Here is a 27,760-nt window from a genome sequence, read left to right on the forward strand (position 1 = left end):
TATTTTAAGTCAATAAAAATATTACTTGTGATAGGTTTTTATGAAATCTTTGCAAGTTTACATTAAACTAACTACATGCAAAACAAGAGACAACAGGGGCAGGGTGCCAGTCCATTGCAGGGACCACTTATTATAGATAAATTGGTGTCCTGCTCAGAGGTATTTTTTCCTTGTGTCTTTTGTTACTATGATCCTTTATTAGACAGAAATGGGTTCACACAAGGGGTGTGTTAACACAGTTAAGCATTTGATGATAAAGTCAAAGAAAAGAAAACAAAGCAGTTTGCAGATGCTGCTCATTTTTGTTGTCTTTGCACTCTCCAAATAGATAACTGTAAGACTCAATTTGATTAATCTCCTTTTCTTATTATAGGTAATTGTTGCCACAAATATTGCAGAGACCTCCATTACTGTAAATGGCATTGTATTTGTTGTTGACTGTGGCTTTGTAAAGCTAAGAGCGTACAACCCAAAAACTACTATCGAGTCCCTAGTAGTTGTTCCTGTCTCCCAGGCTTCAGCTAATCAGAGAGCGGGAAGAGCGGGACGGAACCGTTCTGGGAAATGCTTCAGGCTTTACTCTGGTAAGCAGCTTAATTTTAATACATAACAGCATGTTTTATTTTTCACTAGGAGGCACCGTGTAGTGTATTGTGTCCTTATTTTTTTTCTTAAACTCTCCATCTACAACAGTACATCAACTTTCATCAACATCCTCCTCACCAGTCAGTTAAAAAAGTACAGTGTTGCTATTAAGGCAGCACATTTAAATTATTTAACCAGTGTTGCTTACTGTGACTTGGTCATAATTTGGCCACCACTGCAGTAAAGTAAACCTTAAGGCTTGTTTGTTTAGTTCATTTGTGAACCTGAGTATTTTAAGAGACAAAGCACAAAGAAATGTTTCGGGGGATCCACCCTGTATATTGACAGTTTAACTTGTAAAGAAATAAAGCTGCGTGATACTCCGCCGAGTACTGCTTTAGAACTGAGTCACATTCAGGACTGACTGCAGAGCAAAGGTGGTGGGTTTTTATAATTGAGGGGAAGGAAGAGGCGGGTCATCTGGAGGAGAGGCAGAAGTGAGGCCGTCAAGAGGCGTGGTCTGGAACCGGAAGAGAGTTAGGCTTTACTGCCCCTGTGAGAATGGGAGAAGAGGTGTTAGTACACTTGATTACCCTCTGTCTTTCATTTCGGTGTTTGCTAGGCACCCCTGCTGCCTCCCATGTACATGTGTGTGACAGTATATTACTTAACCTCCAATCTATACTAATAAAAGGCAAAGCCCTCACTGACTGACTGACTCACTGACTGACTGACTCATCACTAATTCTCCAACTTCCCGTGTAAGTAGAAGGCTGAAATTTGTCAGGCTCATTCCTTACAGCTTACCTACAAAAGTTAGGCAGGTTTCATTTCGAAATTTTACGCGTAACGGTCATAACTGGAACCTACTTATGTACATATATATGGCCATAGCCTGCAGCTGGTTGCCGTGTGAGGCGGAGTTGCGTCCCTCATCGTCACACCTCCCACATAATTGAGTGCCTGCCCATACCCAGAGAACAAGCAAGAGCTCCAAAGAGCGCTGAACAAAAAACGCATTACACAATTGAGAAGGCAGCAAAAGAATATGAAGCGAGTAACGCATACAAGCATATTCATAAGTGCAGCTACTGCGGAAACAAAGCACGGTGTAAACCTTAAGTTTAAATTAAGTTCATAGACACGCTGCCGCTGGCGTTTGTCATGCCTATGACGAATACGATATTTGCGAGATACAAGTTTAATAAGAAGACACAGGGTATAAACGAGACTTTTGATCACTTTGTAACGGAGTTAAAATTGCTGTAACAGAGTTAAAATTGCTGGTGAAGGACTGTGCTTATGCAAACGAATAGGAAAGCAAGGTGTAAAGCTTAACTTTAAATTAAGTTCATAGACACGCTGCCTCTGTCGTTTGTCATGCCTAAGACGAATACGATATTCGCGAGATACAAATTTAATGAGAGGACGCAGGGTATAAACAAGACTTTTGATCACTTTGTAACGGAGGTAAAATTGCTGATGAAGCACTGTGCTTATGCAAACGAAGATGAGATGGTCAGGGATAGAATAGTGTTTGGCACAAACTCAGCAAAAGTGCGAGAGAAACTTTTAAGTGCCGGGTCTGAGCTAACATTAAATAAAGCCGTGGACATCGCAAGATTGCACGAGATAGCACAAGCACAACTGAGAACCTTCGATGCATGTACTCCGAGCGGCTCACGTGAACTGACTGTGAACGCAGTACGCACACAAAAAGCAAGACCTCCAAAGAGCGCTGAACAAAAACGCATTACACAATTGAGAAGGCAGCAAAAGAATATGAAGCGTGTGACGCATACAAGCATATTCATAAGTGCAGCTACTGCGAAAACAAAGCACATGGTGGAAAAAGTCAATGTCCAGCTAAAGGAAGACAGTGTAAAAAATGTGGTAAATTGAACCACTTCGCTAAAGTTTGCAGGACTGGGAAAGGTAAACCCATGCATGCAGTGTGTGATGTCTCAGATAAAGAGGAAGACAAGCTGTTTATTGATGCAGTAAGAAAGGAACAACCCTCTGAATCTGAACATGCCTTTGTAAACATATCAATAGGAAAGCAAGGTGTAAAGCTTAAGTTTAAATTAAGTTCATAGACACGCTGCCGCAAAAAATTCGCAGGCAAATCCACAACTTAATACCGGGAATACCTGTTAAACATCTTAGATTCATGAGTAGCGATTTGGGTAGTGAACACTTCGACTGAAACCTGTTATCTTTACAACGGTTGACAAACACGGAATATAACTTGAACACAACACATCCTCCAAATACGAACCTGATTGAAAGAAATAATGATAATCAAATCCTTGATGACAGTCACAAAACAATTACATTGACAATCATGTTACGTTGTTTTTAAAATGTTTCCTTTTCTTTTTCATAACTTCTCTGCTGCGAAGTGCGAGTATTTTGCTAGTTATAAATAAAAACAAAAAATTGTGAACAATGGTAATGCTTGTCTGGTAAGCTGCCTTAGAAAAAGTCTTCTGCCAAGTATATACAGTAGCTCTGAATTTTCATTCACTAGAATAACACTTTTTTTCTGAACTTAAAGACAAGTAACTTTCATACATTCACAGTTTCACTTCATTAAACCAGTTATTTAATGACATAAGTAAAAGATACATCACCTATGTGGGATTACTTAATAAATCGATATTTTTTTTGGTTTGACACAAAAATATTTATATATGAAAGTACTAGGGGCCTTCGCTCGCCAACCCATGCCTGCAATATGTGCGGTTGTAAAGAGTGGGGCTGAACGCACCCCAAGGAGACGTGGCCGCTCCTCCAGAACCCCTCTTAAACTGTGATACAATGGGAAACAAATATTTTTTTTTTTTTTTAAACCTCCTCTTTGCTTGATCAGCTGCTGGCTTGCTACTGCTGCTACCATGCCGCATGATCTGCATCTTGTGCGGCGCTTCAAATATTTAAAAGCCTGTACAGCAGCTGTCCTTTTGTCTCACTGCCTTGTCTCTCTTCTCCCCCAGACATCCTCAAACACTATCCTATCTCTTTTCACTGTTCCGTTATTTCACTGAGTAATATTTTCCGTTTGTTTGTGCTAATGCGATCTTTGCTATCATTTTTTTGAGACTTTCGAATTTTCCTGCTTCCATCATTTTTAACCTGCTCTGCATGTGTACTGCGACAACGTTTTTGAATTCTTTACGACATTCTACTTTGTCATCTACTCTTTGTCTTTCTCCGGCCCCGGGCATGCTTAAATCTCTTGGCACAAAGTCTAGTCTCACAGAACGTGAATGCATCTCTAAGAAAGTTACGTCTCGTCCCAAGTTTTTTTTATATAATAGAAAGATGTTTAAGTAAACTCAATATAAGCATTATTTAAGCAAATGCTGTGATTACAGCAAACTTGCATTTCCTTCATAATACTCTTACCCCCTCATAGAATGATACCTAAAAAGAATTTGTATTATTCCTTTCATAAATTTCTAAAACTGAGGTGTAAACATTCTGTATTTGACATTTGATGGTTTCAAAGAATATTTTTTCTGTGGCTCTTTGAAGTTGGGAATGGTGTGCTTAGTTGACATGGTGCACTTGGATATCTTTTGGCTTTTTCATTTCACTGATCATAACTTTTCATTGTCCACACAAGCAGTTATGTGTTTTGCGAGCCTTAGTTTGCCAAGCCTCTACTAAATATAACATACTGTTTTGTTCCATTAGTGGAAAATAAGTCTGAACATTCTTGTGCAGCACCAAAGTTTGTGCTGGCTAAATTTGCATTTTTTGCATTTCATATTTATTACTCATGTATGTTATCTCATTATTTCATTAGGCATACAATTTGCATAAATTTCCACAGCTCAGTTGACATTCATAAGAATCCTCACCTATTCAGATAGCTAGATACTTTATTAATCCCAAAGGGAAATTCACATACTCCAGCAGCAGCATACTGATAAAAAACAAACAAAAAAAACAATATTAAATTAAAGAGTGATAAAAATGCAGGTATAACAGACAATAACTTTGTATAATGTTAACGTTTATAACCAAACCCCCCGGTGGAAATGAAGAGTCGCATGGTGTTTGGGAGGAACGATCTCTTCAGTCTGTCAGTGGAGCAGGACAGTGGCAGCAGTCTGTCGCTGAAGCTGCTCCTCTGTTTGGAGATGATACTGTTCAGTGGATGCGGTGGATTCTCCATGATTGACAGAAGCCTGCTCAGTGCCCGTCAAACTGTCCAGCTCTGTGCCTACAATAGAGCCTGCCTTCCTCACCAATTTGTCCAGGCGTGAGGCGTCCCTCTTCTTTTTGCTGCCTCCCCAGCACACCACCGCGTATAAGAGGGTGCTCGCAACAACCCTCTGATAGAACATCTGCAGCATCTTATTGCAGATGTTGAAGGACGCCAGACTTCTAAGGAAGTATAGTCGGCTCTGTCCTCTCTTGCGCAGAGCATCAGTATTGGCAATCCAGTCCAATTTATCATGAAGCTGCACTCCCAGGTATTTATAGATCTGTACCCTCTGCACACAGTTACCTCTGATGATAACGGGGTCTTAAAATCCACCACCAGCTCCTTGGTTTTGCTGGTGTTCAGGTGTAGGTGGTTTGCGTCGCACCATTTAACAAAGTCCTTGATTAGTTTCCTGTACTCCTCCTCCTGCCCACTCCTGATGCAGCCCATGATAGCAGTGTCATCTGCGAACTTTTGCACGTGGCAGGACTTAGAGTTGTATTGGAAGTCCGATGTATAAAGGCTGAACAGGACCAGAGAAAGTACAGTCCCCTGCGGTGCTCCTTTGTTGCTGACCACAATGTCAGACCTGCAGTTCCTGAGACACACATAATGAGGTCTGTCTGTAAGTTCACAATTCATGCCACCAGGTATGAATCTACTCCCATCTCTGTCAGCTTGTCCCTAAGGAGCCAAGGTTGGATGGTGTTGAAGGCGCTAAAGAAGTCCAGAAACATAATTCTTACAGCACCACTGCCTTTGTCCAAGTGGTAGAGAGATCGGTGTAGCATATAGATGATGGCATCCTTCGTTCCCACCTTCTCCTGGTATGTGAACTGCAGAGGGTCGAGGGCGTGGCTGACCTGTGGCCTCTGGTGGTGAAGAAGCGGCCGCTCCATGGTCTTCATCACATGTGACGTCAGAGCGACAGGCCGGTAGTCATTCAGCTCACTAGGACGTGATACCCATGGGACTGGGGGAATGCAAGATGTTTTCCAAAGCCTCGGGACTCTCCCCTGTTCCAGGCTCAGGTTGAAGGCACACTGTAAAGGACTCCCCAGCTCCAACGCACAGGCCTTCAGCAGTTGTGGCGATACTCCATCTGGACCCACTGCTTTGCTGGCATGAAGTCTCCTCAGCTCTCTGCTTACCTGGGCTGCAGTAATTATTCACTTTATGTGTGAAGTTTTGCTTGATGTCCTTGTGTCTGTCTGTTTTTTTGTTGAGTAGTCTGGCTTACACCCACATCTCAAAGACTCATCTGTTAGGCTGGCTGATAACTTTAACTTGGTTCAAGTGTTCAAATTCCATGGATTGGCATGAAGTTCATGGTTGATTCCTGCCATGTACCTGTCTCTGCTGAAATAGGATGCAGTTCCCAATAACAATGAAGTGAACTTGGCAAGTTTGGAAAATGAATACTTAAGCTTGCTGCTTTTTTCTGTGGTATTTGTGTCTGTATTGTTTAGAGCAAGTGCACCGCTGATTTAGTACTTAATGTTTCAAGTGAGCAGAAGAGAGACTATGTTTATGTGTGTAATAACTTTTACAGTTAACGCAGTCTTTACATTTTCTGGTCTGTTCTTAACACAGTACTCCTTACATGCAGACACACAATATGTGTGATAAATGAAGCAGGCCAGGTAAAACTATGAAATTGTGAAAGAATGTGTATACCAAAAGATGAGTGTTCACATAAAAAAGCGATTTCACATTAAAATAATGAAACACACATTTATTACTATATTTAATGTGGCAACTTAATAGTATAGACATTTAAATTAGAAGGAGATAGTAAACACCTCTGTAGTTGGATGTTGCACAGACACTGTTACAGCAGTAACACTTTTTCAGAGTTTTCAGACGTTTATATCAAGAATAAGAAAGTTGGAGAAGTTTGATGGCAAACAAAACAACACCTAACTGGGTTTTATTTACCAGCACTGTGCTAAATGGTTAAAAGTGAGGGAATGCTTTAAGTTCTCTTGTGAACTAATATGGTGTATAATAGACTGGACTATTCCAACATTTTGAATTGTTTTGTATTGTAAAAAGATATTACTATTCTAGTTTTTTTTTTTTTGCTAAATAAAAGTTGGTTGATGGTACATTTAACCACTGGATGGCAGCATTTCTAACAGTTACATTTAATTTAGTTTTAGAGCCTCAGTGGTAAAATTATAGAGCACCTTTCTTGTTTGCTGAAACAAACTCAATACATGTTTAATGTAATCTAATAAATGCCAATCTAGATTATATCACTATGTGAAGTGACAGCATGACTTTTTGATCGCAGGCTGCAATATTTTTTTTTTTCAATTTTTCTTTTGTGCAGAAGAATCCTTTGAGAAGCTTCCTCCTTCCACAGTACCTGAGATGCAGCGTGCTAATCTGGCTCCTGTCATACTACAACTAAAGGCCCTGGGGATTGACAATGTGCTGAGGTTCAGCTTCCTCTCTGTAAGGCTTAAATTTATGATTTTTATGTTAACAGGCAAATTGCATAATTATTGGGTTATAGATCTTGCACTTTCATAACCCTAATCTTTTGGGGACTCAGACCAATTGAAGTATTGAATAACCTAGATTGTGAAGTGCTTTGAGCTTATGTTTACCGTGAATGACTACATAAAAAGTAAAGACTAATTGAATGGTTTTTGGAAGGAACAGTGCTAGTCCTATTGCCTTGCAAAAAGGAGACTTGTCCACGTATTGCTCCTGCTTTGCACCTGATGATTGCTGGGTTAGGCATCAGTTTCCCTGCCACCCTGTCCTGGATAAGCAGGTTGCAAAAATGGATAGATAGAATAATAGTTGTTTGATAAATTATTTTTATTTTAAATATGACTGGCATAGCATGGTAGCAGAATACTAAGTACCTTACAACTTCAGGACCATTATGTTTTATCTGTACCTGGCCTTCATATGGATTTTGCCCATACGTCTTAAGATTTTCTCTGGATATTCCAGTTTATTGTCACATTCCAAAGACATTCAGTGTAAATGTATGCATTACAGTTGTCAAATTATGCAAAAATATGTGTCTGAATACTCCTATTAAAAATCAGTAAATATTCAAATATACAACCCTGTTTCCAAAAAGGTTGGGATACTGTGTAAAATGTAAATAATAGTAGAAGGTGAGGATTTGCAAATCATTTAAAGCCATATTTATTTATAAATAAAACAAAGATAACATATCAGATGTTGAAGCTGACAAAGTTTATTGTTTTATGAAAAGTATATGCTCGTTTTGACTTTACTGCCAGCAACTCGTTTTAAAAAGGTTGGGACATGGGCAACAGAACACTGTAAATGTTGTGTAATGTGAAAAAAAAACACCTAATTGAACATCTCACAACTAATAAAGTTCATTGGCAACAGGTCAGAAACAAGACTGGGTATAAAATGTGCATCCCACCTCTCAGAAATAAAGATGGGGATGGATTCACCCCTCTGTAAAAGACTGCATGGGCAAATAGTGCAGTTATTTATGAATACTGTTCTTCAATGTAAAAGGCCTTTCTTATTTTAACAAGACAAACAGTTTGGCAAACACTTTTATAAACAACTTAAAAATTTGGCTACTAAATAAAAAAAAAAATGCATCAAACTTTTAAAAGAAATCGCAAGAAAAGTAGAGTATGGTTTAAAAAAAGAAGTTTTTTTTTTTAAAACGACGAGTTAGTAAATTGGGGTGCCAATCTAATGCTACATTGCATTTCTAGTTGTCAAAGAATAACGTACAGGATTAAATTAAATGGGAACTTTTCCAACTTTACAGATTCAGCAAAAATATAACACACATAACCTTAATACTTATTTTTCATTACACCTTTGTTTTAAAAGTTGTGTCAAACCAGCCGTCTCCAAAACAGATATGATCATTGGGGTACCTAATTATGCTTCCAAAAATTGAAAATGCTGTTTAAAATATCAAGGCAACACTTTAGTTTAGGTACTGCAAAAATGAAAAATTACTCTTGTATAACAAGACCATAACAAAGGCTTCTTTTGGTGTTCATTATGCTTATACAACTTCTGTTAATACATTATTCATCTTTGTGCCGTATGGCTTAATAACACCCTATGCTATGCTGATAAAATTACTTGTTAATATGAAGGATTTTCACAGGTTTTATAATTAAGAATACAATATCAAAAGACATGTCTCACCCAAGCCACCTCTGACCATTCCAAAGTGAAGATGTTTTAGTAGATCACATTGCATAGATGAATAACCACTTTGCTGATGCTTTGGGTTTTTAACACCAGAAGAAACCTTTGTAAAGGTCTTGTTATGTAAGAATAAATGAGTACAAGATACATCTAAAATGTTACCGATAGCAATTTTAAAGCCTTTTATATATTAATAAAAGTAAAATCAGAAATATGAGTTATCTCCCATTATGTTTAATGAGAAAGAAAACCAGCTTTTGTTGGCTATAATAAATGCAACAGCAAGTCACAGATCTCAGGTTCAAGAGTGAAGCAGAAACAGGATCAAAATAAAATGTATACTTTCAGTTCCCTTTAGAAGTATTAACAGTTTGTGGTTAGTACACCCATTAACCCAACAGCAGAGCAGTGCAGTAGGTACATCTGTCTGTTTTATAAATATTGACTAACCGTTAAAAATGATAACAATGCTGATTGTGAAAGGGATGTGCAAAACACCATCAAAATACAGATTTATTGCAGCTTAATGTGTCTGGAGTAACATAAGGAAGAAATTATTACAAGAAAAAATAAAGGACCATTCTCCTACAATCGAGTGTCAGTGTTTGGAAATCTGGAACAAACTAGCGAATCATGAAGTCGAAGCAGACACCTTGACATAATTTAAGAAGTATCTGGATGAGATAATGGGACAGCTTAGCTATTAGACCAAGCTTGACCAAACAAACACGCTTGATGGACTGAGTGGTCTCCTTTTGTTTGTCAAATTTCTTACGTTCTTATCTTCCAGCCTCCTCCAGCCCAATCCATGGTGCAGGCACTGGAACTGCTGTATGCGCTTGGAGGTAAGTACCTCTCCTTAATTTACAAGAAGAAAATAACATTCACAGTCATGCTTCTGTTGAATTAAGTAGTAGAAGATCCTCGACAAACCTGTTATGGTCACACATCATTTATACCAGAAAGAAATGAAGAAATGGCTCGTTTTTGTTCCTCTGGATTTCCTGTCAATTAAATATTTTTTTGTAAAATGTATTGTGCATACAGTGCAACTTCAAAGGACATTTGCAATTTAGCATTATATAGAAAACTTGTGATGACTCATTAACATGGTTGTTTCACCTATCATATGTATACGGTATAAGGATCATCAATGGTTACAAGATTTCATAAGGTGATATTAATACAAAGTGAAATGGTTCAAGGGCAATAAAATAGGTAAGATTTGACATCAACCATAAATATCAGTAAAAACACTATTTGTCTTAGTATAGTTTAATACATAAAAAGTTATATTTGGATACACTGAAGCTCCCAAGCTTAGAACTTGCCTAATAACTTCCTTAGTTACAGCTGTGACTTTATGCTGTGGTTATCACAGCTGATGTAAGTAAACCTTTGTGTCAGATCTCTGTATTTTTGTGCTTAGAGAAGTGGTTTTGAATTGAATGACACAGTTGAGTAATATTGATGTGCATTTGTGTAATAAACTAAATAAGGCTTCTTTGTCTTCACAGGCTTAGATGAACAGGGTCAACTGACTGAGCCTTTGGGGTTCCGCATGGCTGAGTTTCCCCTGAGCCCCATGTTTGCTAAAATGCTGCTGGAATCAGGTTGGCATGATCATCATCTGCTAAATAACAACTCTCCTTTCAGTCATCACTCACTTAATTCAGCACAGGGAAAATATATTTTATTATATATATTCAAATACAGATGCTAGTAGTATAGGTTCTAGGCCTCCACTGACCATTGATTGGGTTAAGTGGGTTTGAGAATGTTAAGCTACTTTTCACTCCTGTGTAACACTTGAACTAGAGATAGAAATGTCAAACCTACTTTTTTTCCAATAATCACAAGGTAAACATTAGTAGGCTTAAACATTTATTAATAATATATTGAAATATTTGCTGGCATATTTGTGTATTTGGTGGCAGATAAAATTATAAAAAAAAAAAACTTGTAATCATTGACAGTTGCAACCTCTGAATTGAAACACTTACGATGATGTTTGTTTAATTTAATAACTCATAATGAATTTTTAATTCTAGGATTCTTTTTAATAATTTCAAAATAATAGATTTTTTGTCTTTTGATTATTTGGCACAGATATCCACTCAAAATTATTGTCTTTAAAAATATCTTTAAGTATATCTTTGAAAATGACGAATGTGTTATGCCACACACGTTCTCTTCACATCACAAGCCAGAATGTGGTGTTTTTCTTTCATGGAGGCAGCTAGTCTGAGAGTAGTATGAACTGTAAAGTTTTCTACAGATACTGTATTGAACAGAATTACGCAAATAATGAAATTAGATTTAAGTATGGTCAAAATCACCTTCTTCGTTTTCATGTCTTCCCACTTCTATGTGGGGCTGATTTGCCTGTTCGGCTCTCGCCACACAGCTTGGTCCTTCACCTCCCTCCCAGTCACACCCTTTTCCTTCAAATTGTCTTTTACTTTATCCATCCACTTCTGTTTCAGCCTCCTTTGCTTTCTCTTTGCCATACTTACATTACCATCAGCCTTTTGCCCACATACTCATTGTCACAAAAGTCATAGTCCTTCAGCCTACTTTCCTGTACATTTTTAGATATCCCTTCTACTTTTGTTGTATCTCTGATTGTCTTTTTTCTTATTTTGTCCTTTTTTCTAACTCCACACATCTATCTCAACATTCTCATATCTCCCCCATCCAGCTTCTTCTCCTGTGCTTCATTTACTGCACGTGTCTCAAGTCCATATATCATTGTTGGTCTTACCACTGTCTTAAAAAACTTGTGTTTTAAGCTTTGCCTTAATTTTTGGATTGCACAATACTCATGGTACCCATTTCCAGATGTCATATCCACATTGCACTCTGTGAGTTATCTTTGCATCTTCCATCTTGGTCTACCATTCTAATCCTAATATTTAAATGTATCCACTTGTATAAATAGTGCTACCTGCAGGCTAACCTCTGAACTCTGATTATAATTAAACCTCAGATATTTTGTTTTCTTACTATTTCTCTTTGATTCTCTGTCCTCCAAAGCCCTTCTCTATTCTTCTGACATCCTCTCCAGTTCCTCCTTTCTGATTCCATATAACACAATCTCATTAGCAAAAAGCAGGCACCATGATTCAACAGAACAATTGAAAGAGTTGAGCGACTAAGATACCAAGTGCAGACCGACACTAACTTGTCTGTTAATACTAACTGTGCTTGTAACCTGGGTCCTCACTCTGTTGTACCACCAGACCCCTTGACGTGGCACTCCATCATAAGCCTTCTCCAAATCACCAAAACCCCTTATGCAAGCCTTTCTGTTTTCCTTGATGCTTCTGTATGAGCTGTCTTAATGCAAAGACTGCATCAGCTGTTCCTCTGTCTGAAAACCAATCTGCTCCTTCCCTGTGGTGGTCTATGACATCAACCTTATCCCTCCATATTTTCCACAATCCTGAATATCTCCCTTCTTCTTATAAATGGGTACAATCACACTTTTCCTCCTATCCTGTGATATTTTCTCCTGTTTATAAATCTTCTGAACTAGATCCCACAACATATATGCTTCCTTTTTGCCTACATTTTTCCAGACTTCTACTAGTATTTTATCCAGTCCTGTTACCTTTCCATTCTTTATTTTATTTTCAGTGCCTCCCTCCCTCTTCATTCTTGGCAGTAGCCCTTCATTTGGGGATCCAACCCCAACTACTTCTCCTGGATTTTCTTCATTCAATAGGCCATCTGTTGTGTGCCTAACCAGATCAGTAGCAGATCAGTACATCCTCAGAAAGGCTGCATTGTTTTCACACAGCTGTCCTAACCACAGTTTATATTGACAATAAGTAGTGCCACTATTGACTGAAGAATTCATGTGGAAAATGGCAGAGTTATGTTGATTTTGGTAATGGTCAATTTACCCAGTAGCCACATACAAAATGCAATTAATGAGCAAAATAAAAAAAATAGGGTCAGAAATATTTTAATGTCGATACTAATAGGACATATGTACTTTAGATGCACTACATTACATTTTCAACCTGCACCTATGTAAATGGTTCTCACATACTGATCCAACTCTAAGTGTGATTTCAAATTATACTTTTACTATCTAATATTCTGAATACAGAAATAGGGATTTCACATTTTTATGTTTTAAAAGTAGGATCAAAAATGTGTACAATAGAAAAATACATTTTCAGTTTACAAAGACTATACAGAGCCAAAATTGAATCAAATTAAATTAATGTTTGCCATTAATTAATGTTTGGTCTTTAATTACCAAAGTTAAAATGAACTCACTAGAAGCACATGTTGCTGGAATTCATATCACGGCCAAGCTTGACTTTTTCTTCCCCATAGATTAAAGAAACTATTATCAGTTTACTCAGTAGGCAATAATTAAAGTAATGTGGAGTAAACCAGGCTTAAATGATTTGAATAACAATACAAATAAGATGTAGAATATGTTCCAACAGTGTTAAGATAAGCAAACAGGGTCCTACATTATTTATGATTATATAAACTTGCATTTCAGGGAATTTCGGGTGTTCTGAGGAGATGTTGTCTATTGCTGCAATGATGCAAATCCAGAATATACTGTTGATTCCCCCCAATCAGAAGAAAGCAGCTGTAAGTGATCAGACTATGCTGTTTAATGTCCTCTTCACTCATGTGATCTGGTAAATTACTGCAGTCTGGAAGGCTTTACTGTGATTTGATTATTAACCCATACCAGTGTAAATCCTTGAACACATATCCCACGTAAGGGAGAAGAGGACTGTGAAAGTTGTACAAGAAATTCAAGAGATCACCCATGCTGTGTTTTTTATTTGCTAAAAAAAGGCCTAAGCAGCAATGCTTGATTTATTTTAAAAATAATAATTTATTATGTTGCACAGAATATTCAAATCATGAAGATTCATCTGAGACACAGACAATGGCAAGAATTGGAAATTGAAAAGAAAAAAAAAACCCAGCAAAGACAGATGTGGACAGCAGAGATTCAAACATGTATGCTGATGCATTTTTACTGCTTTTGAAAGCTGCGTAAACGTCAGCTTCTAGACACGTGCTCTGCTCACCACAATTTCACCACCGCTGCCCTGATAGTACAGCATGCCATTTCCTCCACTGATGACACACAGCGGCAGTGAAGAAGGTGGTGTATGTCTGTGACTGATGGTACCTGGGCTTAATAATTTCTTTCTTGCTTGGATGGAAGGAGGGTGGCTCCCTTATTTCAACATCCATGTAACTTTCTGACATTTCTGAACAACCCAGTAACTAAACATCCACAGAATGTAATCAAGATAGTAACTCTGGTCTCCTTGAAATGGTTCTCTTGCATAAATACCAGCATATCTGTATGAGAATACATGCTTCATCTGGATATTTTTCCACATGCATCTGGGATTTGTACAAAGTTTTAAGGAGAGCTTTGCCAGGTTGACTTTTGTGATTCCTGATACATTCACCCGACTGTGGAATTAATTCCTAAGATAGCCTATACAGTATATGCACAAGGGGTTCCTGTTTGTGTGTTTCTGTTCCTGTCAGGCTATGAACACATAACTGAATTACAAACTCATATTTTCTCTTAAGATTTACATTTTCCTCACTATTTCTCCTAGGCCATTGAACATAGGAAATTTTCAGTTAAAGAAGGTGACCACCTCACCATGTTAAATATCTATGAAGCATTTGTAAAGGTATGAAAAACATTAATCGCTCATAAATGTTCATTTCTAAATTAATAATGTGATGCTTTGATTTAGCAAAGTAATTCTTTATGCATGTTGCTTTCATAGAATAACAAAAGCTCTCAGTGGTGTAAGGAACGATTCCTAAACTATAAGGGTCTACAGCGAGCTGTAACTGTCAGAGAGCAGCTACAGAGAATGCTAGCCAAGTTCAAAGTGCCCAAGACATCTAGTGAAGGTAACATTCTTCATTTGTTACTGCTGAATGTGAAAGAATGCCAAGGTCAAAGTGCCAGTCAATTAGATATGCAATGTTGATTTTTAATTCTGTTTTAGTGATAAAGCTGTCTTGGCTTAGATATTTTACTATTTTATCTTCTTTATGTCATCTTTTAATTAATCTATATGCTCATAATAAACAAATTAAGACACATTTAGTAACTGTGAGATAGTTGCATTTTTCAGAAATCGATTTGCTAGTGATGTGTTGGACAACTATCCCCCTTGGATACTTAGGCCAGCAGGCTCATCTTCTGACAAAGTCACTGTCAGAATTTGTGTGGTTTTCTAGCCCATCCGTATAAAAGCCTATTACATCACCCTCCTACCTCACCCCAGCCAAAGTGGTATGTCATAGGCAGCCTCTTAAATTGCCGTCTTGGATATTATGCCTAGGGGCTGCCTGCATTGTCCTACACTAGAGACCAGCCATGGTCAGTACGTTCTGCATAGACTGCTACAGCAGGTGCTTTAGTTCACTGCGATAAAAACATGAAGCAGGATGGACAATTGCTTTGATTGATTTGCAAAACTGTGTTAAGTAAATGTGGTAGAACATGTATTAATGGTCTTCAGTTTTCTATAGTTGTGACCTTCAGATACGTTTTTGAAATGTTCTTTAAGGTCTTCGGTTACACGTTGGGTAACACAAGTGTTTATGTATGCCAACAGCTAAGTGGCTTACTATGTGTATTGTTACATTCTTCTGTAGTGGAGATTAGTGGTAACTGGAAATCTAAAAATAAAAAAAACATTTGCAAATAATGATTCTGTGCTCTCTATAGTAAGAATGGGTAATTGCAAAGCTTCTTTGTGTTTATTAAAAGTGACACCTGCATCTCATACAGCACTGTGAAAACATTGTGAGCATTTTCTTATATTTTCTTTTTCTTGTTTCTTAACTTAAACTGTCAAATGTATGCCATCAATCAGTTTGTCATTAACTTAAAAATAACCACAACAGAAAGTGTGTTATAGTAGAAGACTAGAACAAACTTTATAAACTCAATGGCAAAGTGGACCATGCTGCTTCTTCATGGACCTAGCCTGATGGATGTGAATCCCAAGCCTGGCCATTTTCCATATGGAGTCAGCATATTCTCCAGTGTCTGAATGGGTTTTCTTTTCATTGCCTCATAGAGTTGCAAGATTAGGTTCATTGGCAGTCTGGTGTAATGATTAAGGCTTTGGACTTCAAACCCTGAGAGTTGTGGGTTCAAATCCCGCTACTGACACTGTGTGACCAAGAGCAAGTCACTTGACCTGCCTGTGCTCCTACGGGAAAACCAAAAGACGTGTAACCAATTGCAGCATAAATGTTGTAAGTCACCTTGGATAAAAGCGTCAGCCAAATAAATGAATGGAAATGGAAGTTGGAATTACAAATTGGCCCTGTTTTGTCTGGGTGAATGGGCCCAGAAAGTGGATTGGTGCCCTGTTTGGGTAATTTCTGGCCTGGCAGGATTGACTCTGGCCCTCTGTGACCCTGAAATGTATTAAACTGGTTTGAGAATATTATAATGAATCTCTTTATAATTTTATTCACTGTATTTTAATTACCCCTATTATCCATTCTTCAGGTGATCCAGATGTCATCCTGCGCTGTATTGTTTCTGGTTTTTTTGCTAATGCAGCTAGACTTCACTTCACAGGTACCTATAGGTGAGTGTTTTTGGACTTATATATATATATATGGGTGGTTACCTACCAGGTAGTGCTTGTAGTTGGTCAGCAAGTCGGCTAACGTCCGCCACAGTGCCCTCTTTCAGTTGCGAGAAGCAGCACACAAGCGTTACCTGGTAGGTAACCACCCACACAGTCAGACTGTGATTCAGACTACAAATGCCTTGAATGTAATTACCCCGACCTACATACTGTCAAATAAACGAACCACACGCCGTGGCGCAACGTGAGAAGCTTCGCCTCTTAAGCTGATGCCCAAGGTTTGATTCCTGAGAGGGAGTGCAGTGAGTGTGTACGCCTGATGAGCTCAGAATTAGTGTGAAACACGTGTCGCGTACTCTTTGCATTATTTGAGGGTAAAAAACTATTTCAACCATTCTATGATCTGCTTCTCGCAACTGAAGGACGGCACCGTGGCGGACGTTAGCCGACTTGCTGACCAACCACAAGCGTTACCTGGTAGGTAACCACCCACACAGTCAGATTGTGATTCAGACTACGAATGCCTTGAATATAATATAATATTAATATATATATAGTTTTTCTATCATTATAACTTTTCAAGTATTGTTGATATAATTTACAAATTACTAGTGACAAAAACTTGTAAGTGGTTTGTGATAAATGGTTAGAAGGTTCCTGTTTTTATCATTTCAAGGACACTTCATGATGACCATGAGCTGCACATACATCCGACTTCAGTCCTGTATGCAGAGAAACCACCAAAATGGTACGCTTTTGTTTGTTTTTTGCTACACTAGGATTAAATCAAAACATTTAGTATGAAAAGTATTATTAATGCTCAATTACTGTCACAGCAGCACCAGTAAATTCAGTAAACCAAATTAAATAGGAGAATGCTATTGTGGAATGTAGTGTTGTCAAAAACTGGGTGTATTTGGATTTGGCTGTTTCGCCAACAGCTTCAGAGATCTAGCTGCTTGTTAACTGGGAATCAACCATTACTTTCTGTCCCTCTCACCTGCAGATTTTTTCTCGGTAGTTGCTACTCATTTGCTTATGGGTCTTCAGCCTGGACGGGTGAACTCACTGCCTCTCTAGATTATTTCGCTTGACTGCTATTAAACAAAAACAAAACATACTTCTGTTGTCCTTTTTGATAATAATAGCAAGCAATTCAGAGACCAAATCAAAAAGAGCAAATACCTAAACAGAATCTGAAAACAGGTAGAGTGTAGCAATAAAATTGCTAACACTAGAAAATAAATTCAAAAATGACTTTACAAAACAGGGGCTCAAAAGAGGGCCAGTTGCAAAGCTGAGATAACATAATACTCGAGTGACGCACCTTTCCAACACCCCTAATTTATGTTCCCTGTGCTTCCCCTCCACTTCGTGAATGCAGTGAAATGGCCAGTGCATAATAAACAGGATGAGAAGGGCCAGGGGTTCTACACAAGCATTAAGGACCACCTAGCCCATCTCGGTAACATGGATAAGAAGGAAATGGGGAAACAGAGAATTGACCGCTAGTCCCATTTCTCCCAACTTTTGACATCTTGCCTCCCTACGTGAGGCTAAGGCCCAGCTCTTTAGAGTTCATAGTACAAAGTGCATCAGAAATGAACAGGCCTGCCTTCCAACAGTGTAATAAGGAAAAGTTAGTAGAAAAGACATTTTTAAGTCACTGTTTTCTTATAAATAAAGAACACAGCAAAGTTAAGACAATGGAATATTCTAGCACTTTAGTATTAATAACAGTATAAATACTCCCAGCAGGAATTAATGAATAATTGTGTTAACTGAAATAGTACAATTACTAGTAGTCTGCAACAACAGCTGTTCTTCCCCAGAGAAAAGAACTCTGCAATAATAAAATGACTTTAATAAAGCCTTTATCTACAAAATAGCGCTTCTTGATCACGTGACAGTTTTTATGAAGATATATAGACTTCTGAACTTCGTAGCATCAACTGATCGTGTAAAGTGTGCTTTACAATGTCATGAGATTTACTAGAGTGTACAAATAAGCACTTTCAACAGAGAATTTAATACAAATGGAGAAAAAAAATAACAATGTGTGAACTCCCTTCAGGGACTTTGGTTTTCTCACACCATCTAATGATACAACATCAAGTTGATGTACAACTCTTAGTTATCCCTTGCTTGTGGCTGAGTACGTGAGTTTGCTCAGGGATTGACAGCTACACACACATATTTGATTCCTACCATTTGCCTAATGCTGCCAACACCTGCAGTCCCATTCGATGGCTGTCATCCCAGTACCCACTGGGGCGCTATGAGCCGGACCTCCATTGTCCTGCCACCTGACTTCAGTCTAGCAGGAACCCTGGAGCACTCAATTGCTGCTGCTCCTATGGAGTGCTCGGTGGGAGTAATACAACCCTGGAGCACAACACCTCTCGCTCATCTGCAGGCCCACCAACTGCTCTGCCTTTCTTCTGCCACACTGGCTTGTAATCCCAACACTTTTTCTCACGAACCTTCTCTGTCCTGCTTGGACTCCTTTTATCCACTTTCATGGACTCCAGACAAATTACTCCGTAACACCTTAGAGCCGCCCCGCCACACTGTCACCTTCACCTTTCCTGCTGCGCTCTGTTTATTTATTTTTTCAAATACCCAGTGCCATGGTCTCCTGTCATGACAGAGCTCTAACGTCCTTTTGAGCCTGTGTTAGATGAAGTGTTCTCTGAGAACATATTCATTGATGACAGATTGGGAATTACACTGACAAAGTGACTTGTAAGTCATTTTAGAACTGAAAGTGTGCTGTCATGATGTGCCAGATCATTGAACTGAATGTAACAATCATTGCCATTGCCTGGTTCTAAACATTTGATGCTGTATCCTGTTTATCTAGCTTGAGGCAGTGGTAAAGTTCTTGCTTTGGGACTGTTGTATGTTCTTGAGCTGATTAACCATTGGCGTCTATAATGCATCAGAGGCTGGCTAGCTAGCCGTTGTATATGTTCAGAATTTGGTAGAAGTATCTAAAATGAGTTCAGGTTGTGAAGGATTGTAGCCAGCTGCTACATTGGAGTAAACTGAACAAGCCCCACGGTTACAGATGGAACCTGACCCCAGCTGTTACATTCAGTTGTTATTTTAAGGATTTATTAAACACATTATGTTGCTGTGTAGGTAGGTGAAAGTAGTCCCTTAGAAGACTTCATATCTTAAACCATCTTGGACCCAGTGGGTGAGTTTAGTTTGATAAGACAATAAAGCTTATCACCTGCTTACATCGATCAGGTCGGTAGCCTGTGCTGCATGTTTTGTAGTCTCTAGGAATGCCTGTAAGCTAAAGGATTTGTCTGAACACATGTAAGACCGCCGAGGGCTGACCTTGTTGCATTCTTGTAGGTGGCAAACAGATCTTCTTACAGCTGTAACAACATCCGCGGACTGCTCAGCTTTAATGTTAGAACATAAACCTACAGAATATAAAACTGTCACAGATTCAAAAAATAAAAATCTTATATTAGTGACTTGTAAATATTGATCCAAAAAGACTTAACTTGAAAGAAATCCTGCTTGTTGTTCTCACTGATTGGAAAAAGATAAAGCACAGTTTGGAATGACCATTGTCTGATTGTTATTCAGGGTTGTCTTTAATGAAATAATTCAGACTTCCCAGTACTTCATGCGAGATGTGACCGTGGTGGAGTCATCCTGGCTGGTAGAATTAGCACCACACTACTACCAAGAAGGAACGGTAGGAACTCTTCATCTTCTGGGGTTTGCCTTTGGTGATACCTACACTTGCTAAGTAGCAACAGTGGAAAACTGGATCAGTAGTAATTTAATGACTGAACTTGTAAGAAATAAAAGCTGATAGATTGTGAGAAGTTAGGTTTTTTGTTTTTACTTAATAATATTTCTTATTGACGTAACTTGTAAATAGATTTTTTTTTCTTTTGTTCAGCACTTGTCATTTGCCAACAAGAAAGCTAAAATGACCTGAGTTGCCTTGGCTGAAACCAATACCATCTCTTGGTGAAAAGGAGTTGTGTCTGAATGACCATCAATGGGATGTCGTAGTGGTATCATCTAGAAGATGCTGAAAGTCCAAAAAGCAACAACTCATCTGTGTAAACTGGCAAACCAAGGACTATTCTTTCCTCCTTGCTGCAAACTTGAATGATTGTTAAGGATTTTGAATTTACCAAAAGTATTTGCAGTTTGTGCAAGTCTGCTGATTTTTTGTAACAAAGTCTTTTATTCTTCTGTGAAGAATTTTATTGGTAATGTCTGTGAAGAAAAATAAATTTCTTGTGAAATTATGGGGACCTTGATCCTTCCGTCTTCCCTTCACTTAGCATCATTTTTTCTGCTTACTCTGTGTTGCCTTTGCTTATGAATGAAATAGGTACGCTTGGCGGCAAGTACAGAAGAAGTAAAATTATGATGTTTAAATACCTTGAATCTCCGTCTTTGGAATTGCAATGTCTCTGCTATGCCAATTGGTATGGGATGAGTAAAAGCAGTGTTAATGTTTGTAATACTCCATCTGTTGGAATGAAAAATGCAATGCATTTTATTTTTGGCAAGAACTCCAAATATTAACACTGGGGTCTACATTGATTACTTAGAATTCAGCTCATCTTAGATGGGTAGCACAGCTAGTTTTGTCATTTTTGTCCGATGAACATTTTCCAGGAGGTTGTGACAGAGAATGGGAGATGGACCTTTAAACGTTGTTTTCAGTCACATGTTGCTCGGTACCTCAAAACCAGGCTTTCTCTAGCAAGATGTACAGTTAAAAATGATATTGTTATGGAAAGGTAGTGGGGTTTCTGCCAGTAAGAAAAAGGCTAAAAACTCAGTTTGGATTGCTGTGCTTCAATACCAGCTTTCCATTTTTCATATTGATTTCTTTTTTTTTTGTTGTCTACATTGTGACAATCTTAATGTAAAGTTGTTAACACAATTTTGACAGTTCGTTATTCTTCAGATTAACTTAATGGTCTGTTTAAATGCAGAGTTTTAAGGTGCATGTACTGTATGTCAGTCAGAGTATATAATCTGCTCAGAGTGTGTTTTATTCATATTTAACTTTCATTTAAATTAATGTAATTTCATTTTAATATGTAATACTTATAGTTAATCTTTTTTACTTTGTTTTTGGTTTCTAGTAGGCTGAGTGCTGGAGCTCCCCTCACTCCATTTATTTAAAGATTTTGAGAAGAGGAATCTTAAGGTGTGTTTTTTTTTTTTTTATTAAGCAGGTGCATTTACAGCAAAAAGGGAAAAAAAAAAAAAGATACTGTGAGCACGTGTGCCGAAACTTGAACAACAAGTGCGATACTGAGTGTCTGTAAACTGCAGGCCCAATACCTGTAAGTAGGACAGCCATAGTTAAAGCAGAGCTTTATGAGACTGGAGTCAGATAGACGGTGGAAGGGCGCTTTAAAATACAGGAGCCCAGATTAATGAAACATTGAATTAATCGGCAGATTCAATTGTGTTTTGCTTTGTTATACGCTTTATCACTGAAAGTGAAAGAATATCCATCCATCCATTTTCAAACCCGCTGAATCCGAATACAGGGTCACGGGGGTCTGCTGGAGCCAATCCCAGCCAACACAGGGCACAAGGCAGGAACCAATCCTGGGCAGGGTGCCAACCCACCGCAGGACACACACAAACACACCCACACACCAAGCACACACTAGGGCCAATTTAGAATCGCCAATCCACCTAACCTGCATGTCTTTGGATTGTGGGAGGAAACCCACACAGACACGGGGAGAACATGCAAACTCCCAGGAGGACCCGGGAAGCGAACCCGGGTCTCCTAACTGCGAGGCAGCAGCGCTACCACTGCGCCACCGTGTTGCCGTGAAAGAATATGTGCAGCCTAATTTTAAAGCTGTAATGATGGAGCCATCAAACCCTAGGGAGACCCTGTGCCTCTGTCACTGAACTATTTTGCTGCTCAGAGTCGAATCTCCTTTACATTTCATTTACAATGGCACATCTGAAACACATGCGTTCCCTTTTGTTTTGTGTTGTGACGCAATAAACTGCAAAGACAGACACCATTAAATCCAGTCATGTTTTGTTTTTTCAGTTCTGCAATTTTTATTCCTACCTACTTTTTGAAATAATTGCCTAAATTGTGTACCAAGTCTTGTTTCAAGATTATGAGGGCAAAAAACAGCTAACTATAGTGGCACATTTCTGGGTTCTGCAAGTACTAGTCAAGGCTAAGTGATCAGTAATGGGTTTGAGGAGCGTTCACTTGGCCAACATGACCACTTTAAGCACCAAGTTGTGAAGAAAATCCAAAAGGCACTTTGAAGGGCGTAGTGTACAATGGCTGCTTTTCCTGGGCCAGACTACTTGTGCTTACGTTACAGAGTATGGAGAAGGCCTGTAGTTGAGATACTGTTGCTTGGTCCTTTTAAGGCACTGCTGGCTCCGAGAGTAGCAATCACTTGCATCCTTTAATGAGCCCTAACCCTCGTTTTAGAAGAAATGCTTCCACAATCAGTGGCATTTACCTAAACACCACTTTACACGATTTAGTAAATGACTTGCTAAGTGAGTCACAGAACTTCACCCTGCCCATTTAGTTCTTGTTTTTTTAATATGTATTTGCATATAATGTGAAAAGTACCTGCTGCAGGAGGCCATGTCTGTCTGTCCGTCCAACCACATGAATCAGTGTGGCTCCTAGTGGGCTAATTTTGTTGAAACCTGGTGGGTTTATTCTTCAAAGAAAATGTGTGAGGACAGTTCAGTTTCCATTGAGATGTCTTAAACAGCACACTGTACACATTTTTGAGATTTCTAAATCTCCCATTGGGAAGCATTGGTGACTTTGCAAACTTGATTTTAAAGCAGAGAACCATTCTGTAAATATAACTCTAATTAGATTACTGCTTCAGTGTTACCTTGAGAGCAGATGCTTCAACTTGTGTATTTTTTTTATATTATTTCTTTTACTTTTTCAGCAGTCACTTCTGACAGCAAAACATCTGCAGTTGTGCTCACTAAAGCTAAAAAAAAACAAACCCTGGGGCAGGACATGGGGGTGGGATAATGTGCATTATCATATCAGATATGCATGATATTAGATGTGTATTGATTTACTCAAGTTGCTAATAACGCTTCTCTTCCTGTAAGTACTGTCCCTCACTATATCAGAATGCAGCTGTAGGTCTCCACCAGTCTGCCCTCCCTCACTCGGCTCTGCAGTGTCCATCTTACAGTGGTGTGAAAAACTATTTGCCCCCTTCCTGATTTCTTATTCTTTTGCATGTTTGTCACACAAAATGTTTCTGATCGTCAAACACATTTAACCATTAGTCAAATATAACACAAGTAAACACAAAATGCAATTTTTAAATGATGTTTTTTATTATTTAGGGAGAAAAAAAAAATCCAAACCTACATGGCCCTGTGTGAAAAAGTAATTGCCCCCTTGTTAAAAAATAACCTAACTGTGGTGTATCACACCTGAGTTCAATTTCCGTAGCCACCCCCAGGCCTGATTACTGCCACACCTGTTTCAATCAAGAAATCACTTAAATAGGAGCTGCCTGACACAGAGAAGTTGACCAAAAGCACCTCAAAAGCTAGACATCATGCCAAGATCCAAAGAAATTCAGGAACAAATGAGAACAGAAGTAATTGAGATCTATCAGTTTGGTAAAGGTTATAAAGCCATTTCTAAAGCTTTGGGACTCCAGTGAACCACAGTGAGAGCCATTATCCACAAATGGCAAAAACATGGAACAGTGGTGAACCTTCCCAGGAGTGGCCGGCCGACCAAAATTACCCCAAGAGCGCAGAGACGACTCATCTGAGAGGTCACAAAAGACCCCAGGACAATGTCTAAAGAACTGCAGAACTCACTTGCCTCAATTAAGGTCAGTGTTCACGACTCCACCATAAGAAAGAGACTGGGCAAAACGGCCTGCATGGCAGATTTCCAAGACGCAAACCACTGTTAAGCAAAAAGAACATTAGGGCTCGTCTCAATTTTGCTAAGAAACATCTCAATGATTGCCAAGACTTTTGGGAAAATACCTTGTGGACTGATGAGACAAAAGTTGAACTTTTGGAAGGCAAATGTCCGTTACATCTGGCGTAAAAGGAACACAGCATTTCAGAAAAAGAACATCATACCAACAGTAAAATATGGTGGTGGTAGTGTGATGGTCTGGGGTTGTTTTGCTGCTTCAGGAACTGGAAGGCTTGCTGTGATAGATGGAACCATGAATTCTACTGTCTACCAAAAAATCCTGAAGGAGAATGTCCGGCCATCTGTTCGTCAACTCAAGCTGAAGCGATCTTGGGTGCTGCAACAGGACAATGACCCAAAACACACCAGCTAATCCACCTCTGAATGGCTGAAGAAAAACAAAATGAAGACTTTGGAGTGGCCTAGTCAAAGTCCTGACCTGAATCCAATTGAGATGCTATGGCATGACCTTAAAAAGGCGGTTCATGCTAGAAAACCCTCAAATAAAGCTGAATTACAACAATTCTGCAAAGATGAGTGGGACAAAATTCCTCCAGAGCGCTGTAAAAGACTCATTGCAAGTTATCGCAAACGCTTGATTGCAGTTATTGCTGCTAAGGGTTGCCTAACCAGTTATTAGGTTCGGGGGCAATTACTTTTTCACACAGGGCCATGTAGGTTTGGATTTGTTTTTCTCCCTAAATAATAAAAACCATCATTTAAAAACTGCATTTTGTGTTTTCTTGTGTTATATTTGACTAATGGTTAAATGTGTTTGATGATCAGAAACATTTTGTGACAAACATGCAAATGAATAAGAAATCAGGAAGGGGGCAAATAGTTTTTCACACCACTGTATGTGAATTTCACTCACAGCAGCTCATGGCAAATCAAAGTGGGTAAGGAACATGATGCTCACGTCTGTAAAGGTAAAGAAATTATAGCAACTTATGTAGAAATGTATGAATGATTACTCAGTGACACTTTACACTCCGTGACTAAATGTGTACTCAGAATGGCTGCATTAGCTAAAGTTTTTAATGATTCAGTATTTCTCCAGCCCTATAATACATTGCAAAGAGTCACACTGCTTCCAAAACAAGTCAGGCAGCACATCAGTCAACAATTTTACGTTGAGAGTTCAGTGCAGATTTTAAATCTCCATCGGTTACCTCTTTTAAAAGTTGTAAGTGTTAAGAAGTACAGGTAGCCACAGACCCTCCACATTCAACAATAGCACGTTGATCTTTTCAGTACTTGAGTTGGAATCTGCTGTCCAGAACAGTAACTTCAGCTACATGTCACTCTTAAATGGTATTAAAAACAAACACTGTTTTATGTACACTGTTAGTCCATGTAATTATGTATATTCTATTATCACTTATTTTTGAATAGGACTCACTGTTACAAAATTGTGACAAACTTCAAAGTGACCAGATGAGTTTAAAATGACACTTTCAAACAAGCTAACCAAGTGTACAAATGCACCTGAATGTTACACCATATGTACTTTTTTTTTGTAAATATGGTCTCCAAGAACACAGTTAGTGAGGAGGTGGAAAGTAGACACAAAAAATTAGTGAAGTGGCCTGTCACAGACTCTCACCGCTCTGTCATGACGACAGGCAATGTGCAAGTTTAATGACTTTCAATAAAGTAAAGCATAAATCAAATGTAGAATTGTCTGTATGCTCATCTGTTCCTACATGTCTTACTTGATGGAGTTAGTGATTACAGTGTTAATGACACCCGCAACCTGGGGTCAAACCTCAGCCCTCAGGGCTACCACAAAGCAGCACACAAACATGGCCTAGTATGCTGATCTAAAGGAGCAGAACAGTACACAAAAATAAAAGCTGGGGCGCAGCACAGGACAGAAAGCAGTTAGAGTTGTGTACTCGCCACAGCGCCATCCATTTTGGATAGGATGCAGTTGACAGAGTTCTTGGCATTATTTTGAATGACTCTTGGTCTCTGCTCTGTTTTGGGTGTTTCTCTGTATTTTTAGTTAATATTTCTTAGGGTTGCAACAACTAATCAATGTAATAAATTAGAATTTTACTATTCTGTCTATTTAGCATTGAACCCACTTGATCCAATTCATGGTAGTTCAAAGTCATAGTCTAACCTGTAGCTTCAAGCACAATGCAGGCAACAGGCCTAGACGCCATGCCAGTCCCCAAGTGACCCATCACACACAGGATGTGGGAGGAAAAAGGGCTTACCTGGCCAAAACCTGCATAGACACGTGGAGAGCATGCAGACTCCACATAAGACAATGGCTGGTCAGGATTCAGAGTTAGTCTTCAGGAGATGTGCTCCAGTAGTGCCAACCACCATACCACACCTGATTAACTGTTAGAAAATAAAAATACAGAGAAACACCCAAAACAGAGCAGAGACCAAGAGTCATTCAAAACAATGCCAAGAACTCTGTCAACTGCATCCTATCCAAAATGGATGGCGCTGTGGCGAGTACACAACTCTAATTGCTTTCTGTCCTGTGCTGCGCCCCAGCTTTTATTTTTGTGTACTGTTCTGCTCCTTTAGATCAGCATACTAGGCCATGTTTGTGTGCTGCTTTGTGGTAGCCCTGAGGGCTGAGGTTTGACCCCAGGTTGCGGGTGTCATTAACACTGTAATCACTAACTCCATCAAGTAAGACATGTAGGAACAGATGAGCATACAGACAATTCTACATTTGATTTATGCTTTACTTTATTGAAAGTCATTAAACTTGCACATTGCCTGTCGTCATGACAGAGCGGTGAGAGTCTGTGACAGGCCACTTCACTAATTTTTTGTGTCTACTTTCCACCTCCTCACTAACTGTGTTCTTGGAGACCATATTTACAAAAAAAAAAAAAATGCACATATGGTGTAACATTCAGGTGCATTTGTACACTTGGTTAGCTTGTTTGAAAGTGTCATTTTAAACTCATCTGGTCACTTTGAAGTTTGTCACAATTTTGTAACAGTGAGTCCTATTCAAAAATAAGTGATAATAGAATATACATAATTACATGGACTAACAGTGTACATAAAACAGTGTTTGTTTTTAATACCATTTTAGAGTGACATGTAGCTAAAGTTACTGTTCTGGACAGCAGATTCCAACTCAAGTACTGAAAAGATCAACGTGCTATTGTTGAATGTGGAGGGTCTGTGGCT

The 27,760-nt window shown here is 38.8% G+C and overlaps 1 protein-coding gene across 2 annotated transcripts in view; it reads left to right on the forward strand.

The window, feature by feature from the left end:
• The window catches only part of dhx35 (DEAH-box helicase 35), a 47,091-nt gene extending 26,179 nt beyond the window's left edge, over nucleotides 1–20,912 (forward strand). Inside the window, exons 12-22 of one of the 2 annotated variants that reach the window (XM_039735059.1) lie at nucleotides 374–584; nucleotides 7,137–7,261; nucleotides 9,771–9,825; nucleotides 10,498–10,593; nucleotides 13,506–13,600; nucleotides 14,602–14,679; nucleotides 14,779–14,908; nucleotides 16,530–16,611; nucleotides 17,291–17,362; nucleotides 20,221–20,332; nucleotides 20,543–20,912. In XM_039735059.1, coding sequence (XP_039590993.1) covers nucleotides 374–584; nucleotides 7,137–7,261; nucleotides 9,771–9,825; nucleotides 10,498–10,593; nucleotides 13,506–13,600; nucleotides 14,602–14,679; nucleotides 14,779–14,908; nucleotides 16,530–16,611; nucleotides 17,291–17,362; nucleotides 20,221–20,332; nucleotides 20,543–20,581 — 1,095 coding nt within the window. In that variant the 3' untranslated portion in view covers nucleotides 20,582–20,912. Of the gene's footprint in view, nucleotides 1–373; nucleotides 585–7,136; nucleotides 7,262–9,770; nucleotides 9,826–10,497; nucleotides 10,594–13,505; nucleotides 13,601–14,601; nucleotides 14,680–14,778; nucleotides 14,909–16,529; nucleotides 16,612–17,290; nucleotides 17,363–20,220 lie in introns of both variants that reach the window. The other variant, XM_039735058.1, reaches the window with a different exon arrangement.
• The last annotated feature ends 6,848 nt before the right edge of the window (nucleotides 20,913–27,760 follow it).

This window comes from Polypterus senegalus, chromosome 14 (assembly GCF_016835505.1).
Source record: "Polypterus senegalus isolate Bchr_013 chromosome 14, ASM1683550v1, whole genome shotgun sequence".
Classification (NCBI taxonomy): Eukaryota; Metazoa; Chordata; class Cladistia; order Polypteriformes; family Polypteridae; genus Polypterus; species Polypterus senegalus.